The sequence below is a fragment of the Cottoperca gobio genome, unplaced genomic scaffold (genome assembly GCF_900634415.1).
Source record: "Cottoperca gobio unplaced genomic scaffold, fCotGob3.1 fCotGob3_245arrow_ctg1, whole genome shotgun sequence".
NCBI lineage: Eukaryota > Metazoa > Chordata > Actinopteri > Perciformes > Bovichtidae > Cottoperca > Cottoperca gobio.
The window spans coordinates 203,526-224,362 of record NW_021166869.1 but is presented as its reverse complement, the minus strand read 5'-3'; the positions used below and the strand labels follow the sequence as shown (position 1 = coordinate 224,362).

The 20,837-nt window shown below is 39.5% G+C and overlaps 2 protein-coding genes across 7 annotated transcripts in view; both read right to left on the bottom strand.

Annotated features, from left to right (window-relative positions):
- The window catches only part of ppp2r5eb (protein phosphatase 2, regulatory subunit B', epsilon isoform b), a 42,097-nt gene extending 29,053 nt beyond the window's left edge, over window positions 1-13,044 (bottom strand). The window contains exons 1-2 of one of the 6 annotated variants that reach the window (XM_029426846.1): window positions 12,653-13,044; window positions 2,891-3,054 (exon numbers count right to left, since the gene is read on the bottom strand). In XM_029426846.1, coding sequence (XP_029282706.1) covers window positions 2,891-3,047 — 157 coding nt within the window. In that variant the 5' untranslated portion in view covers window positions 3,048-3,054; window positions 12,653-13,044. Of the gene's footprint in view, window positions 1-2,890; window positions 3,055-7,589; window positions 7,708-10,695; window positions 10,709-12,467; window positions 12,617-12,652 lie in introns of those variants that run through there. The other 5 variants (XM_029426848.1, XM_029426845.1, XM_029426844.1 and 2 more) reach the window with 5 other exon arrangements.
- Window positions 13,045-15,317: 2,273 nt separating this feature from the next.
- On the bottom strand, window positions 15,318-18,389 carry wdr89 (WD repeat domain 89). Its single transcript, XM_029426858.1, is given in 4 exon segments — window positions 15,318-16,982; window positions 16,985-17,122; window positions 17,124-17,830; window positions 18,232-18,389. Coding segments are annotated over 3 exon segments (1,137 nt in total). The 5' UTR covers window positions 17,808-17,830; window positions 18,232-18,389; the 3' UTR covers window positions 15,318-16,667.
- Window positions 18,390-20,837: the final 2,448 nt, after the last annotated feature.

Below are 20,837 nucleotides of genomic sequence, written 5' to 3'. Positions count from 1 at the left end.
TAATAATGCCGTTGTGATTGTCCAGGTAGAGTTCCTGCTGTCACTTTGCAGAAAAAAAGGGAAATGAGACATTATGCTCTCGTGGAATCTTCTTCTTTCAAACAGGCCGGATGTTGTTCAGGTTTTCTTGTGTGTATTTCAAGTGGAATCGACAGTAAGTCTGTACATCAGGGTGGAGTTCAGGTGTGGTGCTGTGTGCTTGTGGCATGTAGAGGACAACCAGTCCAAGTGAAGCATGAACAGACTCACAAATACACACACACACACACACACACACACACACACACACACACACACACACACACACACACACACACACACACACACACACACACACACACACACACACACTTTAGTATTGAGTCCATTATTAATTCATGTAAAACCAAATTTCAGGAGCCTCTTGGACACTAACCTCACTTTTGAGAAACAAACTAACAAGGTCATCCAGTCATGCTACCGCCATCGGAGGAGTATTGCTAGGATATGATCAATGCTGAGTTTTAATGACACTCAAACTAATATTCATTCTCTTATGTCCTTACGGTTGGACTATTGTAATGGTCTTTTAAATACTCCAAATTGTGCAAAATGCGGCAGCAAGAAAACAGAACACATGTCCTTACACCGACTAATGCCTATTTGTTTTTGATTGGTATAAGATGTTACTTTTAAAGCCCTTCGTGGCCTGACCCCAGAATATATATTTGAGCTGATGTCCCCTTATAAACCAGTGTGCAGCCTTAAGATCCTCAGGCAGGAACCTGCTGACTGAAAGACTAAAGGGGACAGAGTTTGCCGTTACGGCTCCTTGGCTGTAAAAAGACCCGCCTGAGGAACTCTGCCTCGCTACATTAGTATGTTCTTATAAAATCCATTTTGAAGACTTATCTTTATCGAGAGGCTTTCTTATAATTCCTCCTCCTGTCGAGTAACACTTTACTTTATTCTGGAGGTTAAGAATAAAGTGCAGTGTAACCATCCATTATTGTTAAGTGTATTTTTATTTTCCCTTATGCTCGCCTGGTTATTCAAACTATACTGTGTATTTTACTGCCGTGTTTTATGTGTTCGTTGTGAAGCACTTTGTGACGCTGGTTTTGATAAGTGCTGATAACACACGGAGAACTCGGGGTGAAAGGGTTCCCTTCCTGTCCTGATTATAAGCCCCGCCCTGAGAAAGAACCAGGAAGTGGTTTTTCCATTGAACTCTTTCACAGGTGACGACTCTGTCTGGTTTCTGTGTGGCAGCATTCCTGCCGGGGACGTCTCATTGTGTAATACTTTGCCCAAGTGCATACCACACATCGCCCAATTCACCAGCAGTGGTATGTACACATCAACACACTGCACTGTTCAGGAACACACTGGCATTCCTTAGAGACAATATGCATCATGTCACTAACAGCTACATTTAGAGCACTACAGGATCGAAGGTTGTTTTAGAAACTGTAATGAAGCACTTTGTCTTTGATTAAAGAATAGTGCAGTAATGTCTCTATAAATAAATTGGTCTTAATTCTTATTGAATTGACATTTTGTTTATCCTCCACATGATTAAAAACACAGAATTCAGATAAATTCATGGCAAAGAAAGACAACTAATTTCATAGGGAACTATAAAATGTTCAAATCCTTTTACTTCTAGGTCAAATGTCTCCCGACATGAAGCTCCCTGGACCAAGGGATCACATGAGGATGTTAACGTTTTTGTTAACTCAATAAAAAAATGACTCAATTCAAAGTAATTTGGTTAAAATGTACTGTATCAAACATATGATGACGGGTCAAATTAAGAAATTGTTTTTGATATTTAAAAAGGACACAAGCCAAAAAAGGTTCAGTATTCTTTTAGGTTAAACGTATCAACTCTGAGCCCTACCTACTCATTAACAGCCGTACAGACTTTACGAGGCTACATATGAACATGGCGTGCGTAGGGTGTTTACCCTAAACATTCAACAATCATGGAACCAGAGAAGTGAAGATGTCCTTTCTCTACATCGGTGACACAGACAGACAGCAGCCCTGACCTGCCCTGTGTGATCATCAAGATGATCTACCTGTCTAGGCACGTAGCACACACGCACACGCTCACACGCACGGTGAAGCGAATTCACAGCAGAATCTCGACACAAGGCAAACAATTGAACAACTATATCTATTGTCTCACTTAGACTTCAAGACTGGTGTGTCCATACAGAGTCATGTCGCGCAGCATAGACTTCTTTAAACTCAGAGAATGAGTCAGGATCCCTAAGACACCAATGTGTCTGAGTTTCAGGGTTATTTGAGTAAAATTATGTAAAAATATACAGAATATTTAAAAATGCAAATAAGGTGCACGGCCGCATTCAAACCAGGCTGCCGCAACCACATGGACCACACGTTTATTTTAACACCATCAAGTCCTTATAGAGGACATCAAAGATGATTAAATAATAGGAATTTGGGACGGTGTTTTTTAAGTGGTTGTCTAAGGATAGAACTCGCCTGAGTTACCACAGAGGCTCGTCTACAGAGGAGGCTCTTTCAGCCTTCAGCCGCTTGTCTCACAAGCTTCACAATCCCACAACCTTCTTTTCTTCTGTTTAACTTGTCTAACTACAGGGATTGTACATTGCGTTTTGTCATGCATAATTTGCATTCCTCTTGTCATCTTTCTTATAATTTGCAGGAGCAAACAGGTCATTCAACAGGTGGGGCTGTCACCTTTTATTGGAAATGCTCTCTGATCTGTTGCAACAGTGAACTGGGTAATTGCAGCTTCATTCACTGTGGATTTCAGCAGTTACTCAAAATTATCCACACACACACAGACACACACACACACACAGACAAACAGACACACACAGACAAACAGACACACACACCTCCCCTCCCCTCTTACCCTTGAGCAGTGGCAAGGGCGTGAGCTCTATGGGTTTGCCCTGAGAGCGGAACTGGGACGAACTCTGCGACCGCTTCTGCTTGGCCTTCCTGACAGACTTCCGTGAAAATCCGTCCACTTTGTCCACAGATGGAGATGTGGTGGCTGCCGAGGACATAGCCCTGCTGGGAGAAACACACGGGGGAGAGCGGTTAACACAATCACATTCGACATGCGCTTAAGAGAGCGCTCAGTGCACTGAGGGCAGAGTGATTAACCACAGTAGAGTATCGACAGTTTTACAGAACTCGTATGGATTTCTTAGCACTTGTATATTTAATTCCTTTAAATCAGGCAGTAATCATGTAAAATCAAATGTAATACCTTTATTTATTCCCAATAAAAGGCACTTCATCATCAAAGTGCCTTCAAGAGAACCTCTAAATTTACGGAGCCCCAAAGCGTTCAATGTTAAACACACTATGAATAAATAAATCTATAAATGAACAAAGAAATGGTGAAATTATTTGACATTATTAAAACTCAATTCATTATTATAAAATGATATTTTCTGTTTTAGTTAGAGTTCTTTTTTATTATAGACATTTTTATTTCAAAATCACCAAAGAAATGTTTTGCCATCATCATGAAAGCCAAAAAAATCCCCACTTTTGTTTGTTTGTTCTTTTGGTCCACCGTCCGCCAACATGTTATTAGAGCCACAACAAACCTGCGCAGCTAAAGCAGACAGACTCATTTCCCCAGCATGGCAGACTATTTACACCTCAGCTGAGGCCTGGTTACAGTACACAAAACACACTGCCAATGGACCATCACACTCAAATATACCCCCCCCCACACACACACACACACACCAAAAACGCCAGCCTATCCTAACAACGGAGCTTCGCCTATGAGGCGTCGCCACAGTGGGAGGAAGCTGAGGAAACGTCCACTGCTGTGTGTTTGCTGCTGATTACGTCTATAAAAGAAAACATCTAACAAGCAGACAACCAAACACAAGCTGCAGCAGAAGTCACACTTTTCACTGCAAACTACTTTCCTGAACCACACCCATGAGGAAAGCGGGTACGGGGAGTCGTCTGGTAATAATGTAGATCAGACACAAAGTCAAACGGCTGTGATGCTCATTACACTACAAACTAAAACGTACCTTTCTTATTAGAAAGCCATTAGATGCCGATGTAAACAGCTTGCAAACATTTAATGTAACTAAGGATTTATTGTAGCTGCTGCTTTGATGACCTGGATGGCTATTTGTTCTTGTGGTCCTCCGATTGGATAATCAAAGTAGCATCTATGTAACGGTTATAATGCGTGTTCATCTTCCTGATATTAAAATAAATACATAACAGACCAGCGTCCAGCAATCAGACCATGTGCTGGAGGTTTGATTTATATACTTTTGAATATCGTAGTGCTTGATATGCAGCCAGATATCAAGCTAATATTTTGCATGATAGTGTCATATAATCACATTTATAATGTCAACATTGTGGCATGATATCCTGATCTGTTATTTACTGGATTCAGCCCAAAATATTCAAATTATTTCTATGTAGCAATTTTGTGATTCCTATAATGTTTTTTTTAGACTATTTCCAATGTTAGTACCGCATCGAAACGCTACCTTCTTCAGTCCAATGACGTCTTGGGAACTTTAACCTTGTGTTCAGAAACTATTTATTTTGTCCTTTGCTGAATGCATTAGCTTCAAAGGTACCTCGTCATGAACAGAAATGTTGGATAAATATTGAGCTGTTGAATGTCGCGAGATGAAAAGTCGATGAAGTGTTCGACCTAACTCTCATCAACATCTCCAAAGCTACACCGACATGTGACTTAAAACACTGGCATCAATATCAAACTCCCAAACCCATCAAACCTTACATGATCTATGAACTGAAGCTTATTTTAAGTGTCAATCTAATTATTTTCGTACTTTCTTTGTCATTAACTTTGACTTCCACCCAAGTTGGAACATAACAATAATGAGAGACACTGATGTCCTGATCCAGTACACACACACACACACACACACACACACACACACACACACACACACACACACACACACACACACACACACACACACACACACACACACACACACACACACACACACACACACACACACACACACACACACACACACACACACACACACACACACACACACCTGGATGACATGAAGGCCTCAGAAGAAAGGAATTACAACTCTGGCAGAAATCGTTGTGTAATAAGACGTGAATGAGACGCTGCAGGCCGTACTCTGTGCTGGCTGCATCTCTAATGCTCTGTCACACAGGCAGTCGTACAGTATGTCCAACAAGCCTGGTATATAACAGAATGGACAGAGAGGAGAGGCATTCTGATACGCTCGGCCTTCAGTACAAATACACACATTCCTACACCTCACCTGAGGACACGGACAGCACTAGCAGACAGTGAAAGCATGTTACAAGCTATGTGAGGCTGCACAGCTGATCGCCCATCATCATGTACAGGATGCTGCTGATGTATTGCATCCATCTGTGGTTAGAGACCGTCAGGGTGTTGATGTGGACTGTTAGTGGAGGAAGATAATAATAATAATAATAATAATAATAATAATAATAATAATAATAATAATAATAATAATAATAATAATAATAATAGAAAGACTGACAACTGTGATTAATAAGCAGAATTTAAATTTAAAAATAGAAGATAAAAAAAGATAATTTGTGCATATTTACATCTATTTGCCTTTTACTTTACCAGGCATTTTATAAAATGATATAACTGGGTGTTAAACAGAATTAATAGACTTATAGTGCAGCATTGGATTGATGATTTAAAATTGAAGAGTTACGAATGAAGCTTCCAACTCGTCAGTACAGCTCTAGAATTGACCCGTTCCTCTTTTCTGACCCATATCTGGACTCTACTCAGGGTTTCACCAGGAAAGGTGTTAAAAGTGACCTACTTTCCTAACTTTTCTTTCCGCCAGACATTGCAATGCATTGCCAATTAGCCTAATTGCTGAGACACAAACAATGCAGTTAGTTGACGGTTTAAAACATTGCCTCACTCAAATATATGATGTAGTGCCTAATAAACCTAATATTGGTAATACGTTCCCACATTAGGTGGATTCAGCCCCTCATAAAAAGGTGAGGATGTGCTGTTTTTTTCTTGGTAAATATATCTTTGCATATTTAAAACACGTCACTATTGGGCTGCAGGAACTTTGGCCAGGTATTCTTTACTATATATACCCTATCTGATATTTTACTGATCAATAATGAAAATGATCATTGGTTAAAGTCCCTAAACTAAAGTCATAATTACATAATCTTTCCATAGAGCTAGTGGCATACTCTTTTTTTAATTTACTACAACACCCTACAGACACAGATTCACATATGATAAAACCAATTAGTCATGTGTCAACACTGCTCATTGGTTTTTTTTTGTGATAACCACACAGCTGTTGATCCATCTGATTGAAAGCCTTCTGCTGGGCATCAAAAGGGTGGGAAAATACCTCCAGCTGAACACTGATCTGTGTTATCGGTGGCTGTTAACTTGTCATTAATCTGTAGCTCCTGCGGTCAAACTAAAGCTGTGGCTGAATACTTTACAGTACGTGAACAAAAGAAATCTAATTTGCTTCCCTTCAACCTTTGGCACAGGACTGTTGATAGGAAGTGGGTCGTAACAGCGTCTCAAGCCACAGTGAAAACACAACAAAAATTGACACCTCAACACCTGTTCTGTGTGCGCCGCTGAGCCTCGCAAAGACTTGACTAAGCAGGACAGAGCCTCTAAAAATCACCTTCATTTTGAGATTATCTGCGGCTCAAGGATTAGTGGGACAACTCTAACGTATGCACTCTTTGACATCTTTGTGAAAATCTGGTTTTTAATCCTGTAAATAGTTAAATCCACAATTTACGGTGTCGTTGTGATGGTCTGGGGAGCTTTTCTTCCCGATGGCGTAAGAATAGAGGTTGTGATATAGAACTGAAACAATATGTTTGTTAATTAATTAGTCGATAGCTAGAAAATGTAACTATTTTAATCATTTTTGAGCAAAAACATCATCCATTCTGCAGATGCAGCTTCTCCAATTAAACATATTTGCTGCTTTTCTCTGTTTTATATTATTTTCTAAATTCATACATTTGGGTTTTGGAATGTTGGTCAGACATAAAAATACATTTGATCATCTTGGACACAATTTTCTTTTAAATTAATCTATTGGTCAAGAAAAATGTTGCGCAGACTAATCGATGATGAAAGTAATTGTAAATTGCAGCTGAGTGTCGTATGCGTATGGATTAACCGTTTGTGATTTAGGGCTATAAATAAAAATGACTTAAGTAAGCAAGCCGTTTTCTAAATACTACCCTCACATACACACTGCACTCCAATACAACTTTAAATCTCTGCAAGGATGACTTAATACAGCCAGTCAGCTTCATTCAGCTCTGATCAAACACACTCTGCTGCATTTTGGGATGCATCGGTGAAGTTGTACATCTCGATCAGTCAGTGACTCTCAGTTTCTGCCTGCTACACCAATGGAAACAATGAATTATTCGAAGAGCTGTCAATGCTTTTATGCTTTCGCCACCTGGTAAATGCCACCAGTGGAAGATCTACAATCATTCTCCCGGTGTAAAATCTTAAATATGTACAAACTTGAGCTTACCTGTGCAAAGGGGCACTGGAATCCCCATGTACAACCATCAGTCACTCAATGGCTATCTCTCTCTGACTAGCCGGCTAATAGCGAAAAGCACTCTAACACACGAGGGAGAGCAAGACTACGGCGGCTGGTCAGGCGTATGGCAACCAAGCACCAAAGCCATTCCCCTCCCATGCCTCTTACATAAGAGCCCAGATGACATCCAAACAGGCTCGGGGAGGGTGGGATTAAAGAACAAGGAGGAAGGAGAGAGGAGGGGGCACAGCGAACAAGAGAGCAACAGAAAGGGAGGAAGAGGAGGGAGGGAGGGAGCTGCTGTTCGACAGGAAGTCAACAAATAGGCATCAGCTAAGCTAGAGCGAAAGGAGCTGAAGTGAGGGAACAAACGCGTACAGGAACACAGGAACGGGAGATAAAAAAAGAGGCTGGCAGGAGGGAAGCTCAAGGATCTCTCGTCTGTGGTCCAAAGTTAAAATTCAAAACCCCCATGAGCTGCAAAAACTGAAACAAACTTTGGGTATGCATTACTGCAACACCTCATCTAAACTCATGTGTGATTGGGACACACATGTAATGATAAACACGCAGGTATTCACTCAACTAAGAGTCAAATTGGTTCAGAAAATTGCTAAATGCAACCTTCAACTTCATGGAGACAATATTTAAGTTACGACATGATATTACATAGTCTCATATCATGATGATTATTATCACATCTACTGGGACAAACTGAGGAATTGTGAAAATTGTTCTTGCAACTAACAATCACCAGCTTCCAACATTTCAAAATCCAAATACATTAAGTTTATTTGCAGAGGGGAGCTACAAAACATCCGTTATAATGAACACAAGGAAGTAAAAGAAATGCTCCTAAATAAGTATATGAAGTTTAAGACTTGCATCTTAAACAGGTTATTTAACCACTGATATAATTAGGGCAGCACATTTTATTATCAATTACTGTCTACAAACTATCTTCTTGATGAAATAATTCATTGTTTGATTGATGCAATTTGCCAGAACCTTTGGCGACAACTTTGAATCTCATGTTTTGTCCGGCTGACAGCTCGAAACCCAAAGATATTCAGTTTGTTACCACTGATGACTAAGAAACAGGTTTTACATAAGAAAGATTGTTGCCGGTCCACACTGTCCTGGAAGATTTCAATGTCCCAGACAAATGGGAGAATTTCCAGGCATATATTATATGTGTTTATTGAGCTTTAAAACAATTGATAGGAAGGCTATATAAAGAATGACATCATCAAGGCATGTAGATTTGAAATATTTTCCAAGCCAAGTGCCCGTTGTGTCTTGGTTACAACCTGCTGATGACAGTAAAGGGTTCGCCTGAAGATAGGGACAACAGCAGCTCAGGCTCACTTAAGGTGGACTAACGTTTAAGGTGGACCAGCTATTCCCAGTGACAAGCCGCTACTCTCAAGGTTTTCTGACACCAGGCGTGAGAGCTGCGTATGCGCCACAGAGATCCGCTCTACAACCGTACAAATAGGTCAGTCGCCCGCTTAAACACATATGGGTCATAAGGATTTTACTTAACTACCAATGTACAAGAAATGACTGAATATGGGCAGTTTGGTTTTGAGAGTTTCTGACGGCATTCATTTTGCCAGTTCCAGCAAGCGGTTGCTTAGGAACTTAAATAGCCTACTGTCGTATGTAAATGTTAACTTAACACATATTGCACAAACTCTGTGAGAAAGTGGAAGTTTCACAGCGCTGTGCTGGCTAAACACATCAGTAAAAACATATATTCCAAAGCACATCCGCTCCACTAACGCATCGGTCACATCTTCAGTGTAGCCAGAGCGGACATTATGACCGGAGACTGTTGGACTTCAACAGATTCTCCCCAGTAAAAAAACAGTAATTACCAGATAGCCGGCGAAGAAAAATAATTTGAGCAGACTAACCATCCTACGGTTTCAGTTCTGCAAACTGTGAACACACTTAAATAAAAATATTTAATATCTGCAGTTACAAAGGGGAGCTACATTCATGACAAGCACAGGAAATGTCTTCAGGGCAATGTATTAAGTTTAACCCAAAAAACTCCTTCAACTTTGCAGCAGTTACAGACTCCAGGAGCCAGAACGAAGCAAGTGTTACCACCATCACAGCAGCAAACTATTTATGCTCTTCAAAGACAACAGGTTATTTTACATATCAATTTTCCAGGAGTTACTGATAAGTGGTCCCATCTCTAATAATATCGGTATGAATCCCAGATCTTTCGACTACTCACTTTTTCGTAGTGACTCCTGTCGCCATTATGACTGAATGCTGCAATCTGACAGCACGTACGATTGGTATGATTCATTCAAAGGATAATTACATTGTTCACAGTCAAGAACAAATGAACTCAGCAACTTTAAAACACACACACTCAAAGTCATACAGAGCTGATAAGAAGGAGGCAGTTATTACACACTAGCGTCATCATAAACACAGGAGACTTTGGATGTTAAGCTATCTCAGCAGCAGATGGACCTGCCCCTCAACATAATGTGACATAAAAACCTTGAGGAGGAACCGGCCGGACAGCACATACACAAAAACACACACTGACACTGCAAATACCATCACATATAATGCACAACGCCACACCTGGCCTCTGGTATGCTGCCGTCATTCATAGAAACACTGACAGGGCAGAGGCCAGGTGGAAATAGAAGTAAAAGTCAGAGGTGGAAATTAACTAAGTACATTTAATTTAGTACTGTACTTAAGTCCAATTTTGAGTTATTTGTATTTTCCTTAAGTATTTGTATTTTCGGCTACTTTATACTTCTACTCTACTACATTACAGAGGCAAAACGCGTGCTTTTAACTCTTCTACATTTATTTGATAACATAAGTTACATTACAGTTTCAGTTCCAAGCAATAATCAACTTTCGATCAAATTGTATTATTATAGTTTAAGATAAGATGGGACAGCCTACATGCTAGAAGAGCAGTACATAAAGTAGTTCAAATTAGCCACACCTTTACCGCCCGCAGCATTAATGTAAATATTAAGAAATCAATAATTACAATCCAAAGTATACATTATTCTGTAATAGGCCATTCTGCATGATGAGTACTTACTTTTGGCACTTTAAGTACATTTTGAATGTAGGATTTTTACTTGTAAAAGAGTATTATTGCCACTTTTACTTATGTAAAATATAGGAGTGCTTCTTCCACCACTGGTCAGCAACCCTCATCTGTATCTTTCTGTGGCTCTCACTCATCAACATGTTTCTCCCTCTCATCCTCCATGTCACTACGGTGTCATTAGTGGTGATGATCTCTCTCTGACTGCTTGTACACACACACACACACACACACACACACACACACACACTACACGTTGAAACAATGACGGCCTGTACAAATAAAACATGACAGACTAGTGGCATATTTAGAGTTTGTGAGACACATTATCTTAGTGCAAAGCCAGTCAAAGTTCATATTGGATTATCACCACACATTTTACAGTTGGCTTCACTTGACAGGAAAGCTAAACTTGTCTCAGGCCAGATTCACGGGGCTTTTTCCTCAACCCATGAGTCAATTAAACATCAGCATTTTACTTTTCTGATCAGCATCTAATCTACCACCTTAGACAAATAACATAATAAGGATTATGTCCATTTAAAGTTTAATTAGATGTTACTTATTTACCGTTATCAGCTAGAGCAGCAAAGTAGGCCATATGTCTCAGAGGTGGAATGTAACTAAGTGCATTTACTTACTTTGGCACTGAACACATGAATAGTTTGACTATAAGAGCAACTTTTTTTGATAATGGCTTGAGTAATTCTTCATACAAAAAACATTTTCATTCCAACTTCTTAAATATAAAGATTTTCTTTTAAATATTTGAAAAACTACAATGTATTTGTGAATAGTTTTGAGGTTTGTACTGCTGGTTGTACTAAAACAAACATTGTGAAGGATTCACTTTGGGCTCTGAGTAATTGTGACAGCCTTTGTCAGTATTTTTAGTTAGTTTAGTTTTTACAAACCAAACAATCGGTCAATTAACAGAGAAAATAATCAGCAGCTTAATCCATAATGAAAATAATAATTGGTTAATAGTACAAAATGAGCTCCTTGACCAACTACAACATTACAATTCTGCTTTTACAATAATGCATGAGTAATATTAAAGGATATAACAGATTATAGTAGTATAATGATATTAAATAATAATAATAATAAAGAGTCACAGGGGACATGTTTCTACTTGTAATACTTGAATCACATTTCCTGATAATACTTCAATACCTTTACAATAAGTAACATTTCCAATGCAGGACTTTTACTTGTAACATAGTATTGTTAGTGTTATATGTATACGTTCACTCAAGTAAATTATCTAAATACTTAAACCACTGCCATCAGCTGCATTAGGTCAAAAATCAAGTCGTTTTTTATAAGAGCTGGCGTTAGCTTGGCCATGTTGGGCCTGGCAGCAGCATAATATTCAAAATTTGACAGCGCGATAACCTCACTAACGTTAGCTAGCTATCTAGCTAGCTAGCTAGCTAGCAACGATAGCTTCCCGATTAACCGTTACTAAGCGTCTGATTTTTACGCTTATATCGTTAGCTAGTTGTCTCCTCATAGTACACCAAACATAAAAATATTACTAACATCGAGACAATTGATCTTAATATCAAAGTTGTCAAGTCTTATTTCAGAAAACTGTATTTTAAGGTAGCTAGCTAACGGTAGTGCTACGGCTATCGCGGGTTAGCTCAAGTTGTAGCCTTAGCTTATTAGCCACCAGCTAGCTTTCAGTGCATCTTGCAAACACAACATTCAATAGATCAAATCCAAAATTGACATGTGTGCTAATAAAATAACGTTACCTGGGCGGACTTGGGCGATCACCCATCATCCCAGATGTAAATACAGGGGGAGGGGGGGCAGTTCTAATGCTAACTGACAGACCGACTTGGGTTGGGAAACACACACCGTCCCGAGTCCCGACCCCCGAGCCCGACAAGCTGCAGCCGACCGAGTGGCTGTTAGCTCTCCAATCGTAGTACTTTACCTTGATCCTCTGTGGTTTTGCAACGGAGACGGCGGCGGAGGAGTTTATCCTATGTTTGGAAATCTATCGGGGCTAACAGGCTACCTCCAGCTCGGTGTAAACAGCCTTTTCCCAAGCAGCAGCGGCAAAACAGCAGGAAAATCTGGCCTGAAACAGCCAAACCCACGAGTACCTTTTTCCTTCCAACGGAATAATCCTCAAACTCCCATTAATAACAAAACACTGCTATATAAAACGATTAGGTTAACGCAGTTACATTCCTGTTACTGATCCAATTGCTTGTCTTCCCCAAACCCCTGGATTTTTGGTGTTTTTCCTTTAGCTCGTTTATGATTCGGGGCTGTTTCTTTTTCACCCTATTGTCAACACTGCCTGGGTTAGACCATGGCACACATAACAGACACGCACAGTAGCATGCTTGACGGGTTAAACATCGACGTACGACGGCGATTGGCTGCCCAGAGCAATGTCAAGCGTTGTGATTGGACAAGAGGAGATGTCAATCAAAGTGCAGAGTCGGAATCCGTCGGTTAGGTGGAGGAGAAGGGACAAGGAAAGAGATATTGGGGTTGAAAGCAAAGTGTGTTTGTGCGGAGTCTCCGCCACACAGCGTGTAGGAATGAGGCTAAACCTGTCCGAGGCCCAGCCCTTCGCTTCTACACTTTTTAACCGCACTTTGACGACCCAGTGTTACTGTACATGTGTTATATTTCCTGTCGGCTGCAGCGCGGTGTGAAGCAGGAGTGGATTTCTGTGCAAGCCCCTAGATTAGAGAGGGAGACGTTAGCAGGAAGAGTATTACATAAGTATAATATAAAGGTCTACTATGAATATAGCCAATGCAACAGCACGTCCATGGGCGTTCATTTTTGGGATGGGCGGGGGGTAAAGGGTGGGCAAGGTGTTCCCTTCTCAGTGTTGGATAGTAACTAAGTAAATTGACTCAAGTAATGTACAATTTTGAGGTACTTGTAGTTTAGAGTATTCCTATTTCCACGTTATGTTACTACTATATACTTCTACTTACAACAGCGTATTAAGGCCATTGTAGATAGAAAAAATATAGATCTTCGGGAGGTGGGTCACTAAATATTCAGAGAAGAAACTCAGAAATTCAGAGATTAAAATTGTAACTTTACAAGAGAAAATGAAATTCTCTGGGATTAAATTAGCTTTTTTTTGTCATGGTTTTATATTGCTTCACTTTGCAAGGTTGGATCAATTCCATCACACCACAGACGCCACAGGTACACATGGTACACGCAACAGTATGGAACATGCATTGTCCTTCATCTGTCCACAAAAAGTATCACCTCATCCAAATCAGTATGTTGTTTTCTTTTGAATATGCCCAATTTACGGCAATGTCTCTTCAAAGCCCGGATGCTTATGATAATATGGTAATTTGGGGCTAAAATCAAGAATATTTTCTTATTGCTGAATCCGATTGCAAAGAATAAAACACGGCAAGTGACTTGTATTTATGACTTCATAATATTCAAGGTTATTTTCTTTTTTTTTTAAACTACAGTGGCCCGAACTAAGTAACTATAGGTGCCATATAACTGTAGTGGCATAAAAAGTACAATGTTTCTTTCTGAAACATTGTAAAATACAAGCAAAAAACTAAAATATTCAGGTAAAGTACAACGCATGAGTAAACTGGGGGAAAAAATGAATAATAAATTAGCTCAGTTTTTAAAATTACGGACTTAATTCTGGGGCCGTCACAGCTGTTCCTGATAAACAATATAAATCTTAGAATAAATATTACTTTTTGTGGTGGTCTCCTCCCAAAGGATGATTTATTTTGGAACATAAATGCACCATATAAATAGCAGATTTAGAAAACAGTGAAGACAATATATATATATATATATATATATATATATATATATATATATATATATATATATATATATATATATATATATATATATATATATATATACTTAGCCTCAGCAATACAATACAGGTGTAGTTTCAGTATACCTTTTACTGCCTTTAAAATACTTTAAGATATTAACCTGATTTGCACTAAAAGTGTTAGTATGACTACTCTAAAAATGCACTTTAGTCTGCTAGTATGAGTGGTCAAATATTGGATATTTGCTCTAATCTGTGAATCTTTCCTAAAAGGAACTCTTCTGTTCATGCATGATCATAAATAATGTAATGACTCTCATCATGTTGTTTCATTAAAACAAGGTATACACTTTGATAAATAAACACAGTTGCTGAATTACCATAAAGAATCACTCAGAATCTTTAATGTCCACTATGTGAATAAAGATGTTTGCTTCGACAGCCTCAATCACTGCAGGAAGTCCTCTGGAGTCACACACAGAAACAAACACTTGCACTGCCAATCATGTTATTCCACTCTTTGCTATTTGAGAGTGAACGCTGCTCCCTCAGCGCGATCCTGCTGAGCTGAGCGGCTCCGGTGACTCTCAGGATGTGATGCAGTAAGAACCAGCAGCAGCTTTAAAGAAGGAATATTACAACAACAAAATGTCACTATAAAGGACATTATGAAACATTTGATTTGATTTAAAAATACAAACATCAGAGAAGCTTCAGCTGTGTGCTACACAGTAACTTTCACAGTATATTGTTTTATCAGTTAGTATTTATGGCAAGTAAACAAAGACAAAACAAATCATTTTCCAAATATTAACTTGTTTTTTATTCAGTTTTTTGGTTTTCTGAGATCTTCCTGGGGTCGCTCTGAGTAGTTCTTCTGTTCCATTGAAGGAATATGTTAGCAATTAAAAAATCGAAGTAGTTTACATCTTTAAATATTCATGTTGTCACTTGTCAAGCGTGAACATAGTACATACAACATTGCATACCAACATACTATTCACACTGAGTATGACATCCAATGGCAGACTGCAAGGCAGGCGGTTTAAATAATTAACCTTTGGATAAAATAATTACGTATAAGACGGTGCTTGACGTTAAAGTTATAATGTACCCTAATGTACATATATAATGTACTGTAGAAAACTTATTTAATACTAAAATATTCAAGCATTTTAAGTTGCCTTAAAAATATACTGGAAAATATTAAATTGAGTGGAATAATGTTGATTTACATTTGTGATTCACAATTTGTATTCTGCGTTAGCTCGGATCTGTAACGATCGAAACAGTCACGTGATGCAGAGAAAGCGTGTCGCTTGAGTTTACTTCAGTGTAAACAGTCTGCTTGGTATAGCTAACGGTTATGTTAGTGCGCAGTACATACTGATCGAGTACGTTAGCATGCAATATTGAATACAGCCATAGTTCAGTAAGTGGGAGACCATAATTCCATCTTTATTTAACATCCAATCTGTATCTGGATATTTAATCTAGATCTGGAAAAGCGCAGGTTAATGCAGGTGCAGCCCACCTGCCATTTCCTGTCTCCATCAGTCACATGACCTTGCATGTTGTGGCGACCCCACATCACTTTTGAGCTCTACTTCCCCAATTTGCACATTTAGTTTAGTTTAGTACATCCGTTCACGATGTGGGCCGAATCAAGATAACAACATCACTTATTAATACAAAGGTCAGTGGATAAGATGTCATTTAATTAAATATTCGTATTTAAATATTGTTTAAATAATGTATCTAGAACACATGTCGACACCAGGTGTAAGGATATAAGGGTAATTTCCCCCTCCTGTTGCAGGTAATAAATAAGTATGATGAAAGTGATCAAAGGCTGTCGATGATGTAACGTACAAAATACTTTTAATCCGCCTGATTTAAAGTTTAACCAAGGTGAACTTTGACCTGTGAGTCTGCAGGAACAGATGGAGGTCGCACCGAAACAGAAAACGCACGCTTGAGCAATTATTCTGTCCTGAAATGTAAAGTGTCCTAACCTTTAGTGACTGTGCTGCGAACACAATATTCTTTATGTGTCGAACTAAGAACAGTTTGAATGTTTCTCTCAGAAATAAAATGTTTGCAAAGGAGTCCAGTTCGTCCGATTCAGTATTTTGAGTCGAGTCCTTGGCTATGCTTCTTTCTTTTCTCTCTTGTAGCCGTGTTTTTTATGCGGCCTGGATTTGAGTCTCAAAGCTGATTGGCTCTTCTTGGACTCCCTTTTCCCCATTGTGAGCTCCTCCCCTCCCGGTTTCCATAGCAGCAGCTGAGCATCCTCTCCCCCGGTCACCAGAGCCTCCCCCGCCGCGTCCCACAGGAAGCAGCGCACCGTGGAGGCGTGACCGCCTTCGAGGGTCCTCAGCAGGCGAAGCCCCCCTTCGTCACACTCCATCAGGTGGAGATCCCCGTTGTTCTTCCCTCCGACCACCAGCAGCTTCTGGGTCCTCATTGCAGCCACCTGCCCCCCACCAGGTAATCCACGGCTCCCCCGTCAGCCAGCAGAGGCAGGCTGCGAGCGTCAGAGGTGCTGAAAACGGTGAGGGGCTTGTCCGTGTCCAGCTGCCCCAGATCCCACAGGTGCAGCCCCTTCGTCGTAGCTGAGGCACAGAAGCTGCGTGTACTCAGCTCCGGACCAACACACGGAGGCTGCAGACGAGTCGCTGTTGCAGGTGGCCAGCAGCGCCTCCTCCTCCGCTCCCCGACTCAGGTCAAAAACATTAACAAGGCCATCTGTGGAGCTGGACGCCAGGCGGTCTTTCTCTCGAGGATGGAAGCACACCTGTGTGATGTCATCACTGTGAGACTCAGAATACACCCCGAGGAGCCCGCTGCCTGGTTTCCTGACGTCCCAAAAAACCAGGAAGCTGTCTTCATCATTGACCTGCTCGGTGCCGGCACACAGGAGCGTGTCGCTGCAGCTCAAGTCGAAGCTACAGTAGCTGTGAGATGAGTCACTTTTAAACACCTGGGCTGCCTCTGTCCCGGGGCGGCGCACATCCCACCCCCGGACCGTCCCATCAGCAGAACCAGAGTAGAGGAAGTCAGGGGAGGTGTGGGAGAAAACGACCCCACAAAGCGGCCTGCTGTGGCCCCGATACTCTCCCACCAGGTTCAGACTGTCCTTGTTGTGGAGGTGGATGGTGAAGTTGGAGCAGGACACGGCCAGCAAGCCGGCCGATTGCAGGGCGACGTCCAGCAGGTAGGTCGGTTCCTCTGGGCGTGACCGCCGAGCGATGGACAATCCTTTGAGCTTCTCTTCCAAACCCTCCATGGCAGCTCAGTGTAAAGACGAAACTACACGGAACAGGAAGGAAAAACACACAGCTTATAAAACATGATGTACAGTTTGTTGAAACATCACCTTCATTCAAAAGTCTGACCCTTTTATGTGCACATTACAACATCACTTTTAATACTTTAGGAACTATTGGAAACCATTGTGCAATGTGGCATACACTCAGTACAACAATAAATAATGTTGGATGTGATCTATGCCGAGCAGCATGACAATGTGTAGAGGTTGTAAATCGTGACATTTATATTTGCTATTAAACAAAGTAACAAACATTTTTAAATAAAGTTTTGCGTTGAGAGCTTCAAGCAGAACTCGGGTCACAATCACCGTTTGAATCAGTTACTGAGCTCGAGTGTTATTATTGTTATTAATGTGTTATATATTATTATTTTAAACCTACCTACTTGCTAGAAATGTCCACAGATTAAGGAAAAACAACCAGACTACTTGGACACGTCCGTCGCCATTTTGGACAAAACACCGCAATACACTTTAAGGTAATTATTAACAATTTTAACACCAACGTTCATCCAAAAAGTCGCAACAAGCAGCGATGTTTTAATCACGCTACTTCTGCTCTGAACACGCATGGCGGAAATACTCTGAGTCACAATATTTACAGCCGTGTCGGAACCATCCATCAATGAAAGGTTCCGCTGCTGTTGGGAATAATGTTTAACGAATAAAAACAATCCCAACAATGGTAAAATAATGGTACCATGATTAAATAAAAGCATTGTTACATTTATTATATTTTTTAATTACTGCCCACTTTATTACATTTCACCATCCACAAACCAAACGAAGCAATACATACAGTATTTATAGTTTATAATGTATCGGCCTACTTTGTTTTTATTTTATTTTATTTTATCTTGTCTTATTTTATTTGACTTTATTTTGAGGGGTGAGGTGAGCATTGTGTCTCACACATACTGACCCTAGATATGAAGTTAACATATATTTATAAAATGTGGATAATGAACTATGAACAACAGTTTGTGTTTGTTGTAAGTGTAAACATACTAGAAATACTTCCATAATAAAAGTTTATAAAAGTGTTTACTTCACTGTAGAAGGATTTCCATACCGAAATACTAATGAATTATTTATATTTTTAAGACATACATTTGGCATTTACCAAGTTATAACAGGGATTAGAGTTTGAAAAATATAGGCCTATTTTTATTTTATTTAAGATTGTATCTTTAGGGAAACTCAAAGTCTTTCAAACACTTAAGATGTATTTATAGTAGCCTACATGGTAAAAGAGTTAAGGCATTGTATGTGCTGACAATCAATATATGGCACAGTGTTCCAATAATAAATTATATATATTTTTGTCATGGCATGAACAATCTTTGCAACAGCGTTAGCACCATTATGGCACATTCAAACTCTCCACTTAAATCAGAGGAATCCATCAATACATCCAGGTTTTATTTTATATATCTTACATTTTGTACAAAAACAATGCAAAGAAATCCTTTACAATAAAATTAATTGTGGAAATTTGGTTAAAGTTATAGAGATTAGAAATAAATTCAAATCTATGGGTATATTTGAACATTCACGTGTGAGTCCTCAGTCGTCCAGCAGGTGGCAGCAGCAGCGTGCAGCTCTGTGGGTTAAAGAGGCCTTAAAGCCTTTCAGCTAACACAAATCTAAAGTGGCACATGAACTATAACACATATCAACGCTGACTGAACTGATGTGACCCAACATATTGTTTTCATATTACTTTAAGATTTACAAGAAGAAGAAGAAGAAGAAGAAGAAGAAGAAGAAGAAGAAAAGAAGAAGAAGAAGAAGAAGAAGAAGAAGAAGAAGAAGAAGAAGAAGAAGAAGAAGAAGAAAAAGAAGAAGAAGAAGATGAAGAAGAAGCAGAAGAAGAAGAAGAAGAAGAAGAAGAAGAAGAAGAAGAAGAAGAAGAAGAAGAAGAAGAAGAAGAAGAAGAAACTTCTTTAATGTCCAGGCCAGCAGCTGGAGTCTGTCTCCTCTGCTGCAGCCAGCGTTGGCACAGTGAAGTGGAAAGTCCTGCGATGCACCACAACATCACATCTCCACCACATCACCGTCTGTGGATGAGGTGCAGCTCTGCAGCAGCAGAAATGTAAACACTGAAGAAAACAACGTCGTTAAAAACCCTCAAACATGATTAGCCACAAGACACATGTGCTCTGTCTGTCTGTCACCCAGATTTGTATTTAAGTTTATAAAGTCACAAAAAGACTGAACATAAAAAGCCTGAGGAGCTCAGCATGGGTAGACAAAATAACATTAACACTCTAATGAAATAAAACACCTTGACTTTGAAGAAACTTCTTAAACTCTGTTAATGTTTTTTTTTATCAAACTGTCTGGAATGATTCAGCAGGTTTTCTGGTTCATGCAGCTGCAGTTTGGTCACACATGGTTTGTAAGTTCTCCCAGCACGCTTTAAAGGCAGAGATGGAAGAAGTATTCAAATCTTTAACTGAAGTAGTAATACCACAATGTAAAAATACTCCGCCACAAGTAAAAGTCATGCATTCAAAATCTTCCGAAGTAAAAGCACAAAAGTATTAGCATCAAAATGTACTTAAAGTAGAATAAAAAGTAGAATGATTCATTGTGCAGACTGGCCCTGCTCAGGATAATATATATGATACAGCAGCTCTATACTTTATCTATATTATACTATATCTGTGCAGTGATGAAGTTAAGATAACCAAAAAGCATCAGGTACATTTTTTTATTTGATCTTTTTTTAATTTCAGTTAATTTCACACAAACAATCAGACGAGATAGATCATCATTTTGAATCATAGATCAAATCCAAACATCTGAAGATATAAAAAAATAATAATACTGTGAAACTGCATGAAAGGTTCTAATGTTCACACACGAACATCCGGAAATGGTTTTATGGCAAAAACAATGGAAATATGAAGTTTTATTCCAAAATGAGAAAAATTGACACCTGTTTATAAAAGTCTCTCAAACTTAAGAGTTTTGAACAATTAC